The sequence below is a fragment of the Ascidiella aspersa genome, chromosome 7 (assembly GCF_963924565.1).
Source record: "Ascidiella aspersa chromosome 7, kaAscAspe10.2, whole genome shotgun sequence".
Classification (NCBI taxonomy): Eukaryota; Metazoa; Chordata; class Ascidiacea; order Phlebobranchia; family Ascidiidae; genus Ascidiella; species Ascidiella aspersa.
Genome location: NC_139453.1, coordinates 24,521,262 through 24,544,802, shown reverse-complemented (window position 1 = coordinate 24,544,802; position 23,541 = coordinate 24,521,262). Strand labels below are relative to the sequence as shown.

General features: G+C 37.9%; 1 protein-coding gene across 1 annotated transcript; it reads left to right on the top strand.

Annotated features, from left to right (window-relative positions):
- Positions 1-1,009: 1,009 nt before the first annotated feature.
- On the top strand, positions 1,010-23,460 carry LOC146138592 (follistatin-related protein 5-like). The gene is made up of 17 exons (XM_083394615.1): positions 1,010-1,162; positions 5,826-6,017; positions 6,703-6,817; positions 7,830-8,461; positions 8,813-8,936; positions 12,287-12,447; positions 12,979-13,110; positions 13,568-13,709; positions 14,284-14,427; positions 15,647-15,786; positions 16,577-16,783; positions 17,748-17,963; positions 19,829-20,030; positions 20,674-20,795; positions 21,143-21,239; positions 22,008-22,128; positions 22,966-23,460. The coding sequence occupies exons 1-17, from the start codon at positions 1,010-1,012 to the stop codon at positions 23,096-23,098; spliced, it is 3,033 nt and encodes a 1,010-aa protein (XP_083250741.1). The 3' UTR covers positions 23,099-23,460.
- Positions 23,461-23,541: the final 81 nt, after the last annotated feature.

The window sequence follows — 23,541 nt, the reverse complement described above, 5'->3', positions numbered from 1 at the left end:
ATAAGCGACTCTTCTTTGCAATATAAAGTAAATGTCACAAAAATTGTTGTAAGTTCTGCTCATTTTCGAAGATCAATACTGCACTTTCTATTATCTTGTGCGGGGTATTTTAAGGCTAGCATAACTATTTTAGCTTAACACTTTTTTAAATATTTTTGAAAAAAAACCAAACGGTTTATTACCTGAAATATTTCCCCAAAAAGGTTATGGGATTCCAAACTTTTTTTCCAACAAAAGTTCTCGCAAGTAACAACATTTTTTTCTGTTTTTAAAAGTGGTACATTAACCTTGAAATATCGTTTTAAATTAGGTTGTGCAAAACCGCAGGAATACAAATCAAACGCAGGGTGAATTTGTCATCAAAATAAAATCGGCCGCCTCATTTCTTTTGCGTATGAAACGAACATAAGCTGGCTGTCAATATCCGCTCTTGGACAGAGGGCAGCGGCGCGCGGCACTGCACAAATGTAATTGCAAGGCGATCGATGAAATTTCCCCTGCTGCCGCCGCCGTAGCTTCTCGCTAGCAGAAGAAAGCAGTCGGAAAACATCTGGTGCCTTATGTGTGACGTAACGCTCGTTGCAGCGAGAAAAAAGCGGCCACTTGCTTGCAGGTGGCAACATAAAAGAGGGTTCGTTGAAACGAAGAGGCAGGTTTTGTTTCGCAGGGTATTTAAAATTTTTGGGGAAACAAAGACGCAATATCACTTGGTTATCAAAGTAACCTAAAAATTTGGAGCATTATGGTTGGAGGTTGTGGTAAGACCTAACAAGAGATTAAAGCTCATACAGAAGTAGGTATCATTTTGAACATTTTTAAAGGGTTTTTTGAAACATGAAAAATGATGCTTACTTCTGTATGGGCTTTGATATTCTTATTACGTCTCACATAAAAGTAATTCGTAAAATTTCAAATTTAGTCAATTTTGAAACGCACTCTCTTCAATTTTTTTTACATTGCTTAAAATTAAACCCAACCCGAAATTTAGGTTTTTATAAGAAGTGGGAATATGTCGGTTAGTAAATCGCCGAGGTTCTGTCTTTTTGCTGTTGCGTTGTTCCTGGCAATTGCACTCGTCGCATCCTACTCTCCTCGTGCAAAAGCAGAAAGAAGTTTGAAGAAACAGAGTCGCCAAGAAGCCAACGATATTTTGAAGGATAACGTATGTGAACTATATCTCTAACCAATAAAATAAGTCGAATTTAGTGCTAATTTTTTGATCTCTACACATTGGTTTCATGCAAACAATGTAAAAACAGTAATAAACTACTATAATAATGCAGCTCAATGTGACCAGAAAACATGTTTTGAAGTAGAGTATATATTTTAATGTCGTTTGTATAAAAAACTTCCTTTATCGTCTAAGGAACTTTTTGAGTATTAATCCAACCTTATTCCTTCTAAAAAACAGCGGATTCTGGCTTTTTGTTTTGAGAGGAGCATAAAAATGTTTTCAGGTATTACGTCGCAAGTTACGTCATAGGGTGACATCATAATTCAAATAATTTTAGAAGCGAGTTGTTCTTCAACGATTTTTAGGGCAAAAAGTGTACATTGCCTTTATCTTGTTTTCACAGTAGAATAGGTGTCACTATAGCGAAACAATAGATACAATAATCAAACAATTTGGCATAAGTTTAATTTTATAGAGAGGTTGAGTCCACACAGAGCAAGACCGTGGACACAAATCAAACGTAAAAGTATTACACATTAGGCTGAAAGATTTTGTTGAAATGCGCAAAATATACTCTAAATTTGCGCAAAGTGCGAAAAACAATCTATTTGTGTAGTTCAGGTGAGGTAAAAAAAACGTTTTTTTTAAACGAGCGTCCCCCACTGGATCTGATCCTGGTTATAAACCGCCTATTTATAGTCAGCACTGTATTATTGAGTTTGGTACACGAATGAGGGTCGATTAAGGTAGTAGCTATAAGAATAAGGTTAAAAATATATTAGTACGTTAATCGACATATTTGGATTGTTGCTATGCGAAAGATTAAAATGCAAATATATATATTCGGGACAAGATGGCATTTTGAGCTCCGCAAACAGATCTACAGTTTAATAAAGGTCACTTTAAAGATAAATCAATAAGGGGGGGCAATCATCACAATTAACTCCCCATCCACTAATTGCGTCTTACCATTCAGGTCGGTTTTAGTCCGCGAATATAACACGTCAAAAATTGAAAGAAAAAAAAACAAAAAATAAATGAAACCAAACAAAAAAAACCGTCATCGAAATAAATAAAACGAAAATTTAAAAAACAAAAGACCCGCCATTGAAAAGCGAAATAAAACAAAGTCACGTCAACAATAGCATTAGGGCTTGATGGGATGAAAAAACATTGGTCCAATGGCTGCAGACGGTAGCAAGGGTCGAGAACCCGCGCGTGTTTTCGGTAATTAGGCGGCCAGGCGGGCATCAATAATTCAGCCGCCGGGCGTTCCTGACTTACGAACGCAAATTAACGGACATCGAGGGTTCGGAAAACAATCGTGCCCGGTGCAAGATACTTTGTTCGTGTCACGTCGTGTTTGCGTAAAATCAGAGTTTATTTCCCTTAAAAACTACCTTTCGTCGCTATATGAAGTAAAACTCAAAAGCGGAGGTTGAATGGTACACAGTAGGGATGTCCGATGTCTGACATTTTATTCCCACACCGATACCCGATTTTTGACGATTGCAAACACGTCATAACTATGCCGAAAAATGTCCTATAGAAGAGATGGAAAAGTTTAAAGGCAGGTTAACGTTTTTCGGCATAAATTTGCTTTAACGTCAAGAAGTTTAATTAGGTCAATGTGTTAACTCACTATATTTAATGCATTTACATCTTAAAAAAGAAATCGCTTGGTTTGACCGTAAATCATGGATGAAATTCTTATACAAATTTGGCATAGGATCGAAATCGATACCACCCTAGTATCGTAACACATCCGATACTAACAGTTTGCATCGGGTGTCGGTTTCGATCTGATATTATCGGACATTCCTAGTAAACATTCATAGTTTTTTGAATCACCCGGTTTGGCAAAGTGTTCACCAAAGTCACTCGGTTGGCAAAGTGTTCACATTTACGAAACGAATAGCTTAATACAACATTTGCCCAAAAGCTTTCCGTATACCATGTACCAGCCATGATTTGATAATTATTTGCGTTTTGTAAAACATGGAGCCTTGCAGTGTAAATTAATAGGTTTTTAGTTAAGAGTTCAACAATAACAGAATTCTTTTTTCCACGAAAAATCGAAAGTGTGTCTTTATTGCGATAAATGCCTACCTCACAGTAAACTAGATTTTTAAAGTATGCTCCGGTCGATGCGCTAGCAATACATTAACCGTGGCATTGAAGCAAGCTTAACGATTTTGAAGGCTTCTTAAAAATGTCATTACTGTTTTTCCTACTAATGAAGCCCGACGGCGGCCACTGTTCTGCATAAGCCGGTTTCTGATTTGTTCTAACAGACAAAGAGATTTATATTTGCTTATCGTTTGTACCAGGCGTTAAATCGATTTTAGTACAACATTCAGCTTGTAATTTGTTTTGTCATGCCTCTTAACAAGAACAAGATCAGCAGGACCGCGCTGGGGAATAAATTTTTAAACTGCAAGAATGCTGCAGTGTGGTGATTTCCAAGCCTACCCCGGTGGAATTTCTGTGTCAATGTTGATTGATGTTTCAGCCAAAATGGTTTTAAATCGCAATGGCTAGAAAGGCAATATAAACACAACAGCAGCAGACAACATTTGCGTCGGCTCAATTCGTTTCTTGGGGTCTTTTACGAACGCCGATAGTGATGAAAGGGTTGTTCGCCAAAAGAAAGATGGGCCAACAGCGACTCGCGAGCATTATCCTGTTTAAAATCGGGATGAATAAGTCACCAACTTGCTTAAATACCTAGTTTTGAATAAGTCAAAATATATAAAATATATAAAATTCACTTATTCGTTAAATAACATCATGTCATTTGCGCATACAATATTATAAGCCTTTTAAGTAGTAAATTACATAATTATAAGTAACATTTACTGTTCGAGAGGCAAAGATATTGGGTATAACGTTGATTTTGCACATCTCTATGACCAGCCGTTAGGTTAACACGCAGTACGTTAAATAAAAGAAGAACAGTCTAGACAAAATTGCTTGTCCGAGACTGCCCTTCTCCATTAGGGCCGATTTATAAGGACGTTTTTAGGAATTGGGGTAACGACTCTTGGGGACGAGTTTACGATGTACCCCCTGCAGTTTTGTCCCGCAAGTGTCATGCTGCGCTGTGCGTCGTATGGGACTCATACATAATGGAGCGTTGCTGCTTGAATATTTGATGAGGCTGAGTCAAATTTACGGCGCACCTGGCGCGCGTGTAAATCAAAAAACAGGCGAGGGCAGTCACAAAGCTCCAAGTGTACCGTCCCACTGGGACTATCTTTGCAAAGCAATACGAACCAGGTCGATTTTTTGCGATATTTTTGCCAGCAACTATTGTATAACTACTGTAAGTGTTGGAATGTTAATCCTGTGAGCCAATGATTACAAACATTTTTTGGTTATAAAGATTTGAGGTTTCCTCACTAACATTTCTGTCGTATCGTTTTCTGTGTATAAACGATACGAAAGCAACATACATCAACTGTGCACAATGCAAATACTATTTCCAGATTTATTACTCTTTACCGTACACTAACGATTGTATTAAGAAGCCTACCAATAGGAAAAATTAGTTTCTTAAAGAATCCCAAATGTCTCTTGGAACTCAGGAGAATTAGAATTGTCGCCCGGTAAGGAATCACTCCTGGGATTGCTGTCTTGGGTTATTGATTATTTGTTTTCTTTTTACATTGACTGTGACATCTTGTAAAGCAACTTGGCGCGAAAAGAAAGTAGCTCTGTTTTTATCCTGTTTAAGACAAGATCGACACGAAATATTCTAATGTGTCAATTAGCGTGAGTACTGTATATTAAGGTCCCTGTAGGTCAGTAAATTAGTATCGCTCCTTCAGGGACTTGTGTATCGTAAATATAAATTGCAACGCTTGTGTGTCACAGTTATAACAGATGGTTGATTAATGCGTTGACATGGCCAGACTCCCTCATGTTATTAATTGAATTCCATAAAATTAGGGATGCCTAACGCTTTGTTTTATTCTGACCACCACACAGGATATTGTTGGGAAAATTACTATTATTTCTAAACCGGGTATTTTACGGAGTTCAATTAACATAACATGAAAAATTGTGACCTTCAATGAACTGTTATTCATTTGTTAAGATCGAATTTGCATTTGCGCCAGAAAATTACCTTGTTCATAGTTGTGAACTTATTATTTTTAGACCTATAGGCTACCTAAAAAGAAAACAATACATCAAGTCGGTAATATCAGAAATGTTTACATTAATTTTGTATCAGATCAGCAGAGATATACCACTCCAGTTTCGGAATCGTACCATATTTTTGGTATTGGATCCAATGCGATATTTTCGATTTTCTCTTATTGGAAGATATTTCGTGTTTTGTGTCATCGGCCATTTTCCTAAGTACATCCGAATATCGTGCAGCCCGAGTCTTTACTACACCGATCGATAAAATATTTTACGAGCTGTTCATTTTTGGCTGTAAATGCCGACATTAACGCAAGTCTAAATGATTAGACATTGTTGCGCGATAAACAGTAGAAATTCTAGGGCTGTCGACGTTTATAAACAAACCACGTTTCCATGGATCCCTTAACAATTTTTTACAACGTTGTATTACTCAGCTTTCTTTAAAAAATTCACGTTTTATAGACTTCCCTATAAAGTAATTCGTATTGTATATTTACAGGTTGAGACGCCCAGTCTGGACAACCACCGTAAGGCGATAGTTCATCACAGCAACTACGTCAGTGCCAGGTCACGCGTGAGAGGTATCCACAACTTGTGTCGCTTCAAGAGGTGCTACCCTGGTCAGAAGTGTGTGGTGCAGAAGGGATTGGCAAAATGCGTTTGTCGACAACACTGCAAGACAGAGAGCAAGGTGAACTAGTCTAAATAGCACTTAGCTTCGAATATTAAAACCAGCAATGGGCTAGGCTTGTTGCATTGTGATATGTTAAGACAGTGATCGGCAAACTTTTTGCGCGGTCTTCAAGAGCTATCAGAGGCCCACTACGTGAAACGAATGACACCAAAAGCTACGCAAAAAAACACTTGATCTGAAAAAAAACTTGCGTGGAGTGCGAAAAGTGTAGGCTATAGCCTCATTTAATAAAAATTTCCCTTTGTAGCGTTTATAAGTCACTGCTCTCACGCGGCCCACAACTACATGACAAAACTGGAATAATAAAGATTAGCCCGCGGCCCACTACAAATTGCTCAAAAGCTCACATTTGGGCCGAGGCCCACAGTTTATCGAATATCGTCAATCAAAAACAATTACCATATTTCACCGCGATTTAAATTCGTGGTTTAAATATATTACATTGGATGACTGCTATAGACTAAAATAAACAAAGCAAAATGGATTAACAGGATAAAAATCAGTAGGCCTACTACATCATCACACTTTTTCTATTCGTATTAATTGACTTAAATGTAGTCAAATTTTCCAAATCCTAAAAATGGGCAAAAACTATAGCTTTTACTTTGCTATTTAGTTTAAGATTTATGTAACAAAGAAAGTATTTAGTGATTTATAAGCTTTGTACGTTTGTCTCTTTTAGCCCCTTTGCGGAATTGATGGCCAGTTTTACGCGAACCGTTGTGAGATGCACAAAACAGCCTGTGAGACCTCACGTGACATCTACGACGCCCGCAACAAAGACTGTTTCTACAAACGTGAGTATCGGACGATTAGCCTAAATAATTAAATATCCTTCTTTACCAACAGTTTTCTATATGAAAATGTTCTCCAAAATACGTAGTGTTGTAAAGCATATTATCACAAACAGGGCTGCGGAGTCGGTTAAAAAACACCCGAGTCAAACTCCCGAGTCCGACTCCGGCCAAAATAATTAACAAAATAAAAAAGATAAACAAAAAAAAAACACAAAATAATTAAAAGTACGAAATCCGAGTCCCGAGTCCGGCACCGACTCTACATGTATTTCACCAATTTACGTAACTAAAATAAAATGGATTTCAGAAACAACACCCTCATAAGAGTGTCATACAATTATTCCACTTACAATACGTGATATGAAAAGATCCACCATTTGCTATTCCACTTTTACAATTTCCATTTAGCGGCAATGTCAGTTTTAAAATTGGGTACTGCGCATGCGCACGTCGGACTCTGAACTCGGATAGTTTTACGTGGTCTTACTCGAGTCCCGAGTCCAACTCCGACTCCGCTGCCCTGTTAACAAACAATATGACCTGCCATGTCGAAACTACAAACAAACCACTTTTATTGTACATATCTATCTAATACTCAAAGGAAGTAACATTAAACTGGTACGAGTTTAATTTACGAACGTGTTGAGTTAAATGGTGTTACTATGGTTTGCGTTGCACTTCCTTTGTGTTATGTGCAACTAAACACGTTGTATCGATCATTTGTCAAAATGCAAATGTTCGGACAATTAATCGCGAATGTTTATTAAAGTTGTCAGAATCCGGAACATTGGTATATCGACATAAGGTGATTAGTAACACGTAATACTTTGAGTGAATTTAATTTCCCAATAACAAACTGATTGTTTTGGGCATGAATACAGCAGTGAATGGATCTCTAATCTAAAGTTGATGGATCTGGAATCTAAATTCCATTTTTCTTTGTTAACTTAATAAAAAATACAAGACGGTATTCACAAATTAAATGATTAAACGACATCTCGCGACTTTTCAGGGTCGGAATGCGGCACCGCGGACTTCCTCGCATTCCAGGAGGCGCTTCTCGACCTGCACGTCGGACGCGGTGACAACATCCGGGAAGAAAGCCAGGAACAAGGGAGCTCCACATCCAGCAGCAGTCGTCGCAGGAGGAACACCCACGGATCCCAGGGAAGAGCTCACCATCACAAGAAGAGGAGAGATCATGCTCTTAAGGAGCTGAAGCCGGATGCGGCGGAGATCACCAACCCGGAGCCGTCTCACTCCGCCCACCAAGTCGACGTAGTCATCCGTCCTCCTATCAAGGCGTTGATGATCGAAGAGGAGGACTCCTTGAGGACGGAGGATGAATCTACAGAGCTCATAAACGTTGCGGATCCGATGGAGGACTTGTCTTTTGAACTCTTGAGCCCGACAACTGTAAAGACCGACTTGGAAAGAAAAGAAGTCGACAGTGAGGTCAAAGTTCACAGTGAGATGGTTCTTGAAACTACCGAGGTGACTATTTCGGACCAAGAGCAGATCGGGGACACCTACGTAAACGATGACGTCATCACCAGTGACGTGAGAGGTGACGACTTGAAGAGCCTTCACCGCTATTTCGATCTCGACTTGGACGGCTTAATTGGAAGCGAGGAAGTACACGAGGTACGTGATTTTTTTTTTAGCATTTCTTATTATATTAATTCCACCGTAAAAACGTTTTAAGTTTATTTTGCAATATTTTACAACTGGCAAAGAGCGTTTATTAGGTTTGTTTTTGCGTTTCAATTGGCCTAATTAACATAAACATGAAAAAATATCTAAACAAAATAGCGAAATACATCATGCAAGTTAAAGTTATCATATTTTTACAAGAAAATGCTGGGTGCTAAACCTTACTATTTTATGTATCAGCCAACTTGAGAAAGTTATCTTTTTCGAAATGTTTCACTTTAGTAAAAGACTATCCGGTTTTTCGGCTCAAGATTACGCAAAGTTTAACTTATTCGATTTTAGGTCAACCTTATGGACGATGTGGATTCACGAATCGAGGGTTCATGTTCCCTTTTCCACCTTTTGCATTACGCCGATGGAAACGACGACAAGCAAGTCGATATCAGGGAGCTTCTCAAAATATTCAGTAGGTTTAATTTTTTCGTCGACAGGCGCTCGAAATTATACACGCAATTAAAGTGGTTAAAAACTTTTAACGATTTTACTAATTGGTAGATTGATTACGAACTTAGATATAGTACTATTTAGGTTTTACCGTACGAGTTGGGGCTACGGGTATCCGATAATTTCGGACCTAAACCGGAGTATCGGTACTCGTTCGATACTCGGATAGTATCGGTACCAAATGAACTTGATCAGTTAAGCCTTGTTTTAGGACCAAACTTACGGTGTTGTACCTTGATGGATGTATTTCTATACATTGAGTTAAATATTCGTAACTAAAAATTTTTTTATGGCTTCGTAACGAAAAGTTATGCACCATGAAAACCTGGAATACTTCACCATTTTTTTTTCATTTAACCTTTTTTTTTCAGTTTAATATGCTATTGACGTTAAGTGGTTTAGGTAGGTCGGCAGTATGTTTATATATATATGGTATCAGTGTCCGAACTGAACACGAAAAATATCGGACTTTCTTTGGTAAGGCTTAAAGCGTTCGCGCAAGGCAGAAACGAGTCGGTTCATTGGTCCGTTGTGTCACAAAGGGGTCTCGGGGGAATTTTCGCTCGAAAGATAGCGCCCTTGTTTGGGTTAAATGCTTATCGCAATGACCTTTATTTGGGAGTCGGAATCTGAGCTTTGGGAATGAGAATTTTACGTGATACGTGGCGCGTAATTTATAAGTCCTACAGAATAAACGTAACACCGAAATTAGACAAAATATTTCCTATGGTGTCCAACACTATGGTGAAAGTTTGGTCGTATGTTGGACAATGCTTGACATAAAAACCTTATCAGTCAAGTTAATCATATTTATTTTTAATTGAAATTGAAAGAAAATGCAATCAAGAGTTTCCTTGGTAAAAACATTCAAGGATGTCTAAAACAATAAACCGGTATCTTGTTAGGCATCAGAATTTTAATAAGGCTGTTTTAAAATTAACATGCTATAAATAACGGCATTTTACGCACTTTGCTAGAATCCAACACGTTTTGTTTGTTCCTACTGAAACCTTGAACGAAGTACAACACACACAAGCACGTCGAAAATAGACAATTTTTGTGATGTTAAGTTATTGAATTAATTCTATTTACGGCCAGTTGTAGCTTAACTGTTGCCAATGGAAATCTACCAATATTTCCGAGTTTCAATCAAATCTCCGACGATTATAAACAAAAGTCGCGTCACTCTATAAAAGAAAAAAACTCAATTATTCATAACAGCAAAAGTCAGGGACATGCCAATCGATGGGGTCGATATTTGAAATGGCTGTCAGCCCAACGGACCAATCACATCGCAATGATATCTCACGCACGATTGCCTTCCGCCTGGCGACCCAATTGCTCGTGGCGAATTAAAGTGTCAATAAGCGGCACTGTGGGATTCTTGCGATATTGCAATTGTGATTAAGTACGCGCTCGTCATGCCAAATCGCTTCGATCAGGGACTTTGTACGCATTGGGAAATCAATGGGTGACGCACAAGCACGAAAAAGCAACATAAATGAAATTGGCAACCATAGCATTTTGTAGAATCTATTTGAATAAGATATACTGACGATTTCTTTGTCGGCCAAATGTGATCATTTATAACATAAAGTGTCTGACATTAATAGTAGCATTACAAGACGATTCTGTTGTGATTGCGACCTATCAGGAGTCGACATTTGGTTATTTTAAATATCACACATTCAGTGCAACATTGGCTACCATAAAGTTTGGTTATGGTTTATTTTTTTAGTTTCAGGCTGGATTTAAAGTCAACCCCATCGTTAGTGGCAATGATTTTTCTGAATACATCAAACGATTCACTTGCCATTGACCTTTTTTATTAAGGATAAATTTGATACGGATAGAATAATTACATTGTTTTGTATACGTAAAATTAGGTTTGCTTATAATAGAGTTAGTTCTGTGGTTTGCTATGTAATGAGCCTCAACTGGTTGTTGATTTTCCTTAGTTGATTTACTAGGTGTTTTCACCATTTGTTAAGTTAATGTCTTGGTTAAAAAAATACTTGACTTGGCCTAAGTTTACTTGCAAAAAATCAACCTTATAAATCACTGCCATATAGTGTAAACAAACCAGCTAATTACAAATCACTTTTCTCTTACAGTGTAATCTTCCACGTTAGTTTACCGCAGGCAAGAAAATTGACACGGAGACACTTTTCCTTCAAGGCTATTTGCACATTTTTCTAATTTTTAATCAGAACCATAAACCCGCCATGTCCCAATTACGTCAAACCGCGCGGTGTCGCCACAGGGCGTTTTCAATGCATGACGTCACGGCGTTGGCGCGTTGGCGTCATGAATATTTCATGACCTAATTGAGTTGAATCGTCTGCGAGCGGCGAAGTGGGTGTGATGCGAATGCCCCAAGAATAAATAAAAAGTCTGTTGTCCAACTTGCATAAACACTGGGCCGGAACCCCTCAATGGGCGCATTGTGCTTGAGGCAGACAAGTCTGGTGCTTTTTCGGAGTTGATAGTTGATCATTTTACCCTAACAGTCTTGGGTTTACGGTTACTTTGGGTTTTCGATCCTGATAATAGTCTTTTACGCGTTTCTTGTATACACACGACTGAAAGAAGCAGGCCGCTAAAAATACCTGTCCTTAACTTCTTGAACTCTAGATAGAGTCACTTCACTTCGTTGATATTGCTCGTTGAGTATATATTCACAAATCTCAGTATACAAGATAACGTAACACAGAGATTCAAACCATTATTTCAAGCTGTATCCAATCGAATCGCATAAAGTAGAATCCCTGCGAAGCACTGAAACTTGGGTGTTGGTCACACGTCAGTGACGTTATGCTGGGTTAAGTAGTGGAGTTATGCTTGATACCTATAGACTGCACAGGTGCAATCTAAATCACTATTTATTTCTATGTGCCGCGACACAGCAGAGATTATTATTAATTGGGGCCGAAACTTTTCGTAAGTTGGCTGAAAAAGTTTGAGAACCATTCACCTGAACAAACAATCTAGTTTTGGTCAAATTTGTTTTTTTACGCCACATATATTAGGCACACTACTATACATTTTTTTGGTCCACATAACACAAAGTAAACGTTAGCACGAAAATAAACTCTCAAAGTTGATTTCAAAAAGGAGTGTCCGCCTACTGCATCGGAAATATATTCTCTAAAAATACGAAAGACCAAGCACAGTGTGACGATAAAAAAAACTTTAACTCTACTTCAGTGTATCTTTTCCGTATCCCCTTGGATGATTTTAAATATTAAATATTGGTGCATTTAAATATTGAATGATGGCCGTACTTACCTATGTTAACATTATTATTTGCAGATGTTACAATCTTGCACCTGGACGATGATCAGCGTGTAGTGGAGACCTCGGCCCGCGTTGGCGACCGGGTGACCTTGCAGTGCGGCATTCAAGGTGAACCCGAGCCCACTTGGAAGCGGCACAACTACGACCTCGCCATTTACGGATCCGAGCAGATTCAGGTACGAACGGGATATATGCGATTTTCATTTTACGGTAAAATTTGCGCCATGACGATTCGATCCTCAAAATTAAAATTTTGTCAACCAGTTAATCCAAAACATCTGCAACTTTTTATAATGTCAAATAACTGGATTTGTATTGAATATTCACGCTGAATTACCGTTTTGGTTCGTTAAGTTTTGGTTGTCACTGTTAGTTATAACGCATTATTCTACCTAGTTTGCCTAAATTTAAGTTTTGTAAAGTCAATGACTTGACTTCTAATAAAGTTAACTTTTATGCCTGAGATGTACGTAATTTATTTTAACGTAATACAATTGTTATAATGTTAGTAATACTATACTAAATACCAAACAGTTCCTAATGTCTATCTAATTCTGAAGGCACCCTGCGCGCTCTTCTTGATAAGGCTTTTTTACCATTGTCAGTCTTACTTTTTATATAACTTAGGGAAAACCTACAGCGCTGTCTTCAAAAAAACATTGAAAAGACCGAATTTACGTAATTGTTGTGTGCGTGTTACTCGGCAGGTCGACGGCAACCTGGTGTACATCGACGGGGCATCGCCAGCTCATTCAGGCAACTACAGCTGCGAGGCGACTAGCAGGCCGGATGTTTCGCAGACCATCGTCCTCTCCGTGCTAACAGCTCCCAGAGTCGAGGTACATGTGGGGTGTTTTTCGTCGAATGAACAGAGGAAAAAATCGATTGCTATTAGCGCGTTCCTTTTGCAATAAAATGCAGACGGAGAATTAAATTAGCGATGAAAATACTAAATTTACATTAACCTGTGGACATCAATCACCCGCTATTATACGTAAAACGTATTCAGCTGTATATTAGATTAAGTAAAATATATTATTTGGCAATTCATTCGATCACAGAACCCTTTTTGCATTAAGTACATATTCTATTGGGAAAGAAGCAAAACGTTTTCTTCGTAGTTCTTGAATATTAGACATAGTTGTTAGTAATAAAATGCATGCATACTGATGAATAATAGGCTTCCATTTTTTGTAATACTTATATAATATTTGTTTGCTTCAAGTTTCATTCAGCCTGGGGTGAACCATTCACCTGATTAAGAAACACTGTCTTAACACATTGCCTTCGTCGTAGATTTATCCTCATACCCAGCACCTTGTTGCTGGTAACAGTGTCAGTTTAGCCTGTCACGTGACTGGAGTGCCGCCACCAGAGATCACGTGGTTAATCAACGGAGACGATATCAGCAATGAAAATGAAAGATGTATAGTGCTGGGTGAGAGTGCGAAAATATGTGTAAAATATAAAACTATTTTAGATATCGGTTTAAAAAAAGCTTGCGATAAATTAGTAACCCGGGTTACAGAAAAATAACGTTCGTGATAATGTTCATTGAACAGCAAAAACGAGAAGCTTTGTATACCTTGTAATGTACTTCAGAAATTGTCGATCCAATGCCTAAGAATCTGAGGCTATTACAAAAAAAATATTTAATTTAGAAGTGTCAAAGTAAACTTCTTGGTTCAAGTAATAAATAATCAATTTTTGATTGACAAAATGTTAATGTTTCTCCATGGGTGTTACAAAATAGCTTCTTTGCTGCACACTTGTTTGTTGTTTTAACTTATTTGCGGCATATTGTAATTACAAAACAAACGATTACCTCTCGTTTTTCACTGTGTCATGTAAATTTTATGAGGTGTCATCACAAGCGTGTCACCAGTTTGCAGAGAGCTGAACAAAAACTAGCAATGCAAAATAATCAACACCTATACGCAGTTGTGAAAATAGTAAAGCATATATAGCGTTTTTTACAGCTTTAAGAAACCTCGTTATATTCTCTTTTTCAGCAAACAACACGGAAATACAGATTAACAGCGTGGAAGTGACCGACAGTGCGGCCTACAGCTGCTTTGCCACCAACGATGGCGGCAACGCCGAAGTGATTGGAGCCGTTTTCGTGGAGGAAGCAGACGATCAAGCAGACACACCAGGTGTGTACTCCGATTACGTTGTAACTTGCTAAAAGTTACTCAACACATTAAACGCGTGTCTTGACGGAAATGGATGATAGTCGGTGTGGGAGAAATACAGAAATAATCTTATTGGATTCGTTTGCAAACTAATACCGATATACGAAAATTTCATCCCTCATCTAAGTGCGGGGCACAGAGCGTTGAGAGCCTTTTAAAGAGGGTCACAACTCAATCAAGGTTAAGAACCACATCTCTAGGTGAACAAATGTAGCAAACCAACTGCGAACACGTCTTGTAATAACGCAATAATTATTTATATTATACCGTTTGACATGACCATTGTAAGACCGCGGTAAGGACAGCCAATTATATTTGTGTATTGTTCCAATGAGACACTGACGTATAGTCACTGGAGCCAGTCAGTTTTAAATTTAGGAGTCAGCGGAATTGTTTCGATTGCCTGCTGCAAAAAAAATCATTTGTGCAACCAAGACAGCTGCAAGCGGCCATTAAAATGACCAAAATTAAAAAGCAATCTTGTGTATTTTCTTAGGCTTTACAAAGATGAACCCCCCCCCACCGAAATAAGTTGATAATAACTAGTGTTGTATATAACTTTTAAAGGAAGGCTATTTAGTTTACGAGAATGTTAGTTGCCAATAAAACTAATTTCTATGCAACTAAATAAAAGCCCTTTAAATTATTTGCTTACGAGCTTGGAACAATGAGAAAAATTTAAACGCCAAGAATAGACAGTAAAAATCAATTTGCATTAGGCCCTCCTAAATATGATTAGGAAAAAAAAGGTTTTCCCTTGACAACATGTTTAGACGTATACGCCCAATGAGCTATCTTGCCTTGCACGGCTCTTGTTCAAGGTTTGGACACCAGCAACTGGTCTCCATTCGGCACTAATCAATGTTTAAGTCCCCAAACGCAGCAAAAAAACATTGACCGTACTTAAGACACAGTTAGGCTAAATGCCAAGGGTGAATTTCGATCATTAGCAATTGGACTCGCAGCAGAATAACACTCTAAGTGCTCTCGTTTGTCCATCAGGGCAGCACTCCGTCATTCCGACTTGGGTCTAATTCAAAGCGAACGCGACGCAACAAACAATTTATAAGAAAACAAGATCGATTTTAATTTGTACGTGGACGGAGCCTCGCAGTCGCGCGAGAGGCCATTACTCGCAGTTTTTCACCCGATTCGATTTCTATTCTTTGGCGAATTTCAGCGATCGATCAGCAGCGAGCCGCCACCGCTGGGGCGTACTTCGTTTTTCACGATGCCGGGATCCTAATCGTCACGCCGAGGTCGTGCGAGGTCGTTCGTCACGTGATAGCATCTGAGGTCGTGCCGGGATTACTGCGTCAGGTCGGTTTGCTTTAATCGTCGTATTGTACTGCGTGCATACGCCAGACTTTGACAACTGAATAATTCGAGTTATCTGGTTCAAAAAATTAGAAAATAATTCTAATATTATTTGTGATTAAGCTGTAATCTGATCTAGTCAAATAAGCTTCTTTGTCCAATGGCGTTTTTAGTTACAATACTTGTTCCATGACCAATGTTGGCCTAAAAGCAGCCATTTCAACAGGATTGATTTTTTTACTAGACCTATTTACTCTCCTCCGACTATTGCTTTATGAGAAACGTTTTTTTAAAGCGTTTTTGTTTGGCGGAATGTACAACGCATATTAACATTAAGAAGCTCAGTAATGTGTTATAATGTAGCAAATAAGGCTTTTATTTCAATTGACACTATCGCTGTTTTAACAATAAAATTACCAAGCGATAAACTATTTAGCGGTTACTCTTGAATTGGCAAAATATACAGCGGTTACGCTTAAATTTGGCAAATGCCTTATACCAATAAGTTATTATTGACATTCTTCACTTGTCTATTTATTTGTCTAATAAAAACAAAGTTAATGCGCTAAGTTTGAAAAAAGAGAGAGGCAGTCGTCAACTCTGAACGTGGTAAATTGTCTTCTATTGACTGAAAACCAATGAGCTGATGTAATATAAATATCCTATTCTTCATGACATTCTTCAAATAATTTTAAATAATTATTTGTGAGCGACTGACTCTGCAATGCCACAATTCAGTCAACGCCTTTCGTTAAACTATCAACACCAAACTCACACTCAATCTTTTACGCAGAACAACCTGTGTAGCGAAAATCCGCTAGACGGCGTGCGCGAGTGCTCGTGGTCGTCGGCCGTTTCGGTTGGCGCTCGTTTTGTTTACGTCACACAGCCTAAAGAGAATCGCATTATTGTCGTGGACGCGATCCTCCAAAGGGTGGTGGAAGTAATAGCCACCGACCCGATCCCGGCAAGCTTCGTTTACGTGGCCTCATCCGACCAGGTTTGTGCTCATTGGGTTTAAACTGTACTTAGCCGTATTTTTAAAACAAAAGCATTTTAACGATAAGCTATAGCGGTGAAACGTTCGGTAGCATATCACAAAATACAACATTTTCCGCTAAATTGATATTAATATATATATATATATATATTTAAAATAATCTTTCTTTTTAGATTTGATATGTTTTTTTTTGTGTCTACATTTTTATTAGGATATTCTAGGGCTGCAGTGTAGGTGGATATAATTTATCAGTGTACTGTTAAAACAGTGGATTTCGCCTATGTACATAAGAAACAAATAATATATAATAGGAATACTAATAAACTCATCAGATGGAGAGCAATCATACCAACAATAAGTCTGAAATGTGAAGCATCACCCATAACGAAATTTGCTACAACTGCCAAGAAAGGCCTCAATAAAGGCATCCTAGGAAAAAGCTCTAAACTTTACAAATTTCTGAAATTGAATCACATTCTAGTCTCGATTTTTGTTAACCCAATTACAAGACAAAACGCATGACCAAACAACCACTGCTTCTCAGAAGCGCATACAGATTCAGACCCGCAACAAACCTGTGCTATATATAGTCAACGCCTTAACCCAGTGGTTCTCAACCGATGTGCCGCGGCACCCTGGAGTGCCATTTCTAATGCTCAAGCGTGCCGAGAGATAATTGAAATAAAAAAATCTGATTTTGTTCAACTCCTAAACTTTTTGTGTAAGATTAGAGTGGAATAAATCCAATTATAACTTACTACGTTGTTAAGAGTTGATGTGTGTTGTTCCAGTTCCGTTTATTGTGACTTCTAGTGAATTACCTACGGAAAAATCTTGTAGGGCTGCCGCAATCTATTTAATATTTCTGAAGGGTGCCGCTGGCCACAGAGTTTATCAGCCTTAAACGTTCAACCCTACAAATGAAATGTAACTGTTCATTCCAACCAATGTATTTTTTTCTCAGCTGTTCGTTCTCTGTTGGGTGGACGCGTCCCGGGACCATTCCACCCTGCAAGTGATTTTCGCGGCCAGCGTCCCCGGAAGCCACTCGGCGGTGCAAATTCAGCCGCTCGATGGCGGTAAGAGGGCCGACCACTCGGTGTTGAAGTTTTACGTGCCACCAGAGGGCGTTGCCAACGCGAGATCGCATCACGGGTTTGTGGCCCACAAAAATCAACAGGTTAGTAAAGTGGAAGGTCTCAAAGATTTTGCTTTTAAAATAGTTATAGTTAAAAATTCTTCCCATAGGCAGGGTTTTTTAAACTTCTCTTATCACGGACCCCTTTATTTTTTTTGTTTGACTCGTGGACCACGATAGGCAACAAATTTTCAAAAATGACCACCTCCAATTCAAATAGACAAAAATATGTACAAAAACTATGTAATGAAGCCTAACTTTAGAAGGGCTAGATCTCAGTTGTTAACACACATATGTGTGCATGTTGCATTGAACAGACAAAAATATGCTGATGATTTAGGTAAATTGGGAAGCCTAACTACATTCGGCCCTAAAACGTTTTTTTTAATTCAACTGTTCTATAAAACATTGACTACTTTTTATACACTAGTTTGCCATTGATGGACCCCCTAACATTAGTTCCCGGACCACCAATGGATTCACAGACCATAGTTTAAGAATCCCTGCCATAGGCCGAATAAAAACGATTCAGCACAATTAGAGGTTTAACCTTTAAATGCAAATTTATTTAGGGGCCGACTTAACCAAAAAGACACATTTGTATATATATATTAACGCTCTTATCAAGTTGTTATGGGTTAAGAAGTATATTCCTTTTATTTTGGAAACGAGTAACAATAAAAACAACAAAGTTGCATGGGGACAAGGATTTTTCAGTTTTAAAAAGAGGGAAAGTTAAAAAATGCGATTCCACGGAATATTTAAGCATGCCCTTAATGTATATTTTAAAAGCTACCAAATATGTTATTTTAGAAGTTTTCGCAATATGTTAATTTTCAGTTCTGTAATGACTTGTATAATTGAAAAATCCAACACATTTATATGCACTGTTTTTATATATGACTTGGCAAGATTTACTGCGGACAATTTAAATTAAAAATTCGTTTTAAAAAGACTAATATTCGTTTCAAATATACTTTAAATCACCAAGATTTGATGACAGACAGCTCTTAACAACATACGTAACAATAAGTTCAATAAGTAATTCAAATTTAACAATTCACAATATTGTTTCCAAAAGTCAATATAATGTTTCGAAACGTCAATACAAGCCATTATATCCATTACCCGGATCAGCGTTAATACGAAATTCCGCGAACCAAGCTTCAAGTGATGTGTTTATGTGAAACATTTGAGCAAGCCAAACCAGGTCGATATCAATCAGGTCTAGGGTATAAATATTTGATGCCGCCTTTTTGAACGTAATGGATCCAGAAACAAACTTGACAATGGATGTCCCCCTCCCTGTTTTTAATAAACCAATGTAGTGCGCATATCAGAAAACCCTGAACCGTGATATTAAATCAATGTCACAATTACTGATCCATGAAATCGACACAAAATATTTTCTAGTTTTTGCTGACAACTTTTACATTGAAATATAATAGGGTAAAATAAGCCGCCAATATATGGTGCAACCTATGTTAGGCCCACAACAAATATTCAAAGTGGGGCATTGGTTGCATAAAGTCTTAAAAGGACTCCGAGTTTTACCGCAAAAATAAAACAGCGAATGTCAGTACTCAAACGATACTCGGTTACTATCGATGCTGATTCAATTTCAAATTCAGGTGGCCGTTAATTCAAGCTGAAAATGAAAGGAAAACTCATTTTCTCAGCACTTTTATCAGCAAATGACGCCTAGCAACTTAGGTACATTGGCCTTTTGTCTCAAAATTACCTATTTTGCTTTTGACCTAATCAAACAGTCTTTGACTAATGTTTCTAAAATATAGACAATTGTAATAAAATTCAATTGTAATAAAAAAGGATCGGACACCTCAAGGCTTAACTGAACTGTTTTAACGTAACTATATAGAAGTTAACCATAAATCCAATCGCAACAGACCATCCAAAAGCTTGACCTTTCAACCCTGGTCTACGACGATGCCGTAATCGATCTGTCGCCGTTCGGATGCACGCCCGAGGCGTTCTCATATCAGCCAATCGGAGGCCTCCTGCACGTCACGTGCGTGATCTTGGAGGAGGACTTCCCGCGAACACTTTCAGTGGAGTATGAAAGCGGCAGAGTGGTTCCTCCTAATCAGAGTAAGAGGAAAACTTTTTTATTTTTATTTTTAAGTTGTCAAAAAGGGGCAATAATTGTTTAATTGGAGTAAAAAATGTAAGCTTTAATCTCGAGAAAACTCTATTATTGTTTTAAGCACTATTTAACCTTACAGTGGTCCTAGTAAATACTGTCCAATCAAAATAGCATCCATAAGTGGTCCTTTTATGGTGTCACAGGGGACATCTGTAGTTAAAATAGACTCTCGAAAGCAAAGAAAGTCTGTTAACTCAAGTGCTTAGAGGAAAATAACTAACAGCCAAAACAGTCAAAACAATAACATTGACAACAACAGCCAAAACAACAACAACATTAGCAAAAACAGCCCAAACAACAACAACATTAACAACAACAGCCAAAACAACAACAACATTAACAACAACAGCCAAAACAACAACAACAGCCAAAACAGGAAGTTCTCTTTTAAAAGAAACATAACGAAAGTATATTATTTACTGACAGGGCTGCGTAGTAGGCTAAAAACAAGAGTCCCACTCAGACGGAAAAAATAAACTCGAGTTCGACCATTACGAATTCCGAGTCCTGGTTTCCGCACAAAATTCGCCTACAAGCTTAAAATGGTGTTGCATCAGAATGTAAACGAAAGTCTGTTTTCTACTCCAGGAAGCGACTTCGCTCGTCAGTTCATCTCTCCCGACAACCGACACGTGGTTAGGGCATTCCCCATGGAGCAGCAGCTCGTAATCTTCAACGTCACAGCTTCGGGAGATTTGCGCGAAGATGTGGTAAGGAAGTTGTTGCTTTGCTTCTTGGATTTATATCTTTCCAATTTGACGTTTGCCAGCGCTGTATTTTTTTGTTTTAATAAATGCACTGGTTATGAGGCGAAAATCTGGTGTTTATTACTTGTTGTTATTGATTTTCCACAAGTTGTCAGTTTTCGCTGTTTACTTTGCCTGTGCGATGTACGTATATAATAGGCTAGGGTCATAAGAATCAGAAAAAATATTGATTTTAAATTTTGTTTTATTTGTTTAATGACTCAGTTGGAAATCTCGTCAAAAAAACTTGAAGGAAAATGCAAAATTTACTCGCTTTTACGGCGTTTTGTAACAAACAATTATTTTTTTAGGTTCTGTACACCAACTTTCCTGTGTCGGATGTCGCGTTCGAGCCAGGCGACAAAAATGGCCAAGCGGCCTTAGTGTACATTTCCTCACAGGCGGAAGGTGAGACTTGGATTCGGCTCGAATCCGATTGATTTGTAACTGTAATCTGATACAATAGATGGAAACTATAAACAGTTATGGTAATGGTTTTCCTCATGTTTGACGTAACATTCCCAATTAAGCAATTGTCATAAGCTATTACTAAGTATTAAGATACGTGCTCGTGCTTAAATACCTGCCTACATATTGCAAAGTTGTGCGTGCTAATATCCTTTTCGAAAATTTGCTTTGGTCGCTTTTTATTATTGTGATTATTTTTAAATTAGTTGAAATGTTGTACAAACAGTTATACTCTAAATGTACAAGTTACTCACGTTTACTAATTATTATTCGAAGGGAATAAAAAATAGCTGAAATTATTTAAGTGAGACAAAATAATATTTCATTTGCTTTTGAAGAATAAAATAGGAAAGGTCAACCTGCGTTTTGTTTTGTCTCAACCAGCGTGGTCCAACTGTATGTTGGCGCGTCGTTTTTTAAAGCGGAGCAATTTTGCAAGGCTGGATTGAGAATATTGTTTTGGGGGAAGGGACACCGAGAAATCCTAAATTTAAATTCCCAAGTTATGTCACTATTTAAGTAATCTTAAGAAACGTACTATTTTCGAAGGAACTGGTGTGCAATTAATACTGAAGCCAAGTAAATCGCGCGCTGTGCAAATATATTACGTCTATTCGGTTTCTATGGAGAAAACGTGTAGGCCTACCATAAAAGTATATTTGATGCATTGAAGCGCAAAAATGGTTACAACGAGTTTTTATTTAACAGGCGACATCATGCGCATGGGTGCAAGTGGGTTCATGGGCATCATCAACAACCTATCTTCACCTGTACCTGCGCCTGACTATCCCTGGGGGCCAAAGAACAGAGCACTGGTTTCCAGTGGCTGGTAAGTCGAACGCTATTGAAGTGTTGAAATGTTTACAAACTGTTGCTACCAAGTATAATAATAATATTTAAAACAGCTCATATATGGTAATTGTTTTTAACCAATATATGGAAAAATATATATTCTACTACGAGCGTTCGGTGTTATTCAACCTGAAGAAGTCGATTAGAATAGGCTGCCGAAACATTTGTTAACAATTACAATTACCAGAAGAGCTGTTTTTGATTATTGTTGAAATGGTACTTCACTACATGTTCCTTTGAACTATTTTAAGAAACTGCGATGTCATTCACTTTTTTAAACTGAAGAGTCGTTTCCTTTTTTTCTTCAAACCAGTAATATGGTACCGACAACAACCGTTTCGACCGTTTTGCCTTAAAGTCGGTCAATTACGTAAATTCAAACGTTACTTTTTGACATAAATATTCAAGCGTTACTTTTTGACATACCAAAAGGCAACCCTTCTATCTAATATTTAAATAGAAAGTTGAAGACGTGCCAATGATTAATTCTAAAATTTGTTTCAACGTGCGTTTGTTATTTGTATAATGAACTCTAGTGGGTTTTTATAGCTTTTTTCACTACGCAATATGTCCCCTATAAATAGGTATTTTTTTAAGACTAGGAATGGCAGAGATGATTTTTTTCAGAAAAAACAAGGATTGTACTGTCCAGGTTTGCCACAATATCACGTAAACGATAATTCTGAAATGCAGACATTCACGTGCTTGCTTTCGCGTCTAGTTGGTTGTACTTGAAGTAACAAGACTATACATAATTGACTGTAGTTTTTTGTATTATAAACTTAAATGTCCCCTTTAACAAAAATATGTTTAGGTACGATCGCCACCTAGCGGTCTCAGGACTCAACGGAGTCGACATCATCGACCTCGGAAGCGGAAGGGTGAGATGTCACATTGATGACGTCAAAGGACCAACCACGATCGTTTGGGCGAAAGGGAAAATCTAAATAAAGACCCTTATTACCGCGTCTGCTTGTGCTACAGAGGACATCAGTCGAAAAGAGATAATTTTTTGGTTTTGCTGAACTTGTATTGTACGCTATTTGGAGCATGTACAAAGCTATTTGAATGTAAATAAATTTAGGGGCTAGTATTGATCTATTTCGCCTTTATTTAATTTTGCAAACAATCATTTTACATTTCGTTGTAAACATTAAGTGATTTATTGATTTTGCCGTAATGCAGTTCCGGAGAGTTTTAGAATCGTCCGATTTTTGAGCGGAGCTTATTATGCTGGCGGTCATAGGTCACCCGGCGTTAATTGTTTTTCATCCCAAATTTTGGACGTGTGCTTTTTTCTCGCTTGATATAGAGGCGAATAAAATGGTTCTGTTAGAAACAGTGTTGTGAACAAATCAAGTCCGATCACGAATCAAGTGTATTATAATCT

Bases quoted from the DNA above. Each gene is read 5' to 3' on its own strand.
- LOC146138592 (XM_083394615.1), top strand. From the start codon at position 1,010: ATGTCGGTTAGTAAATCGCCGAGGTTCTGTCTTTTTGCTGTTGCGTTG. The intron at 17,964-19,828 runs GTTAGTAAAGTG...CAATCGCAACAG, and splicing joins TGGCCCACAAAAATCAACAG to ACCATCCAAAAGCTTGACCT. The intron at 21,240-22,007 runs GTGAGACTTGGA...TTTATTTAACAG, and splicing joins CATTTCCTCACAGGCGGAAG to GCGACATCATGCGCATGGGT.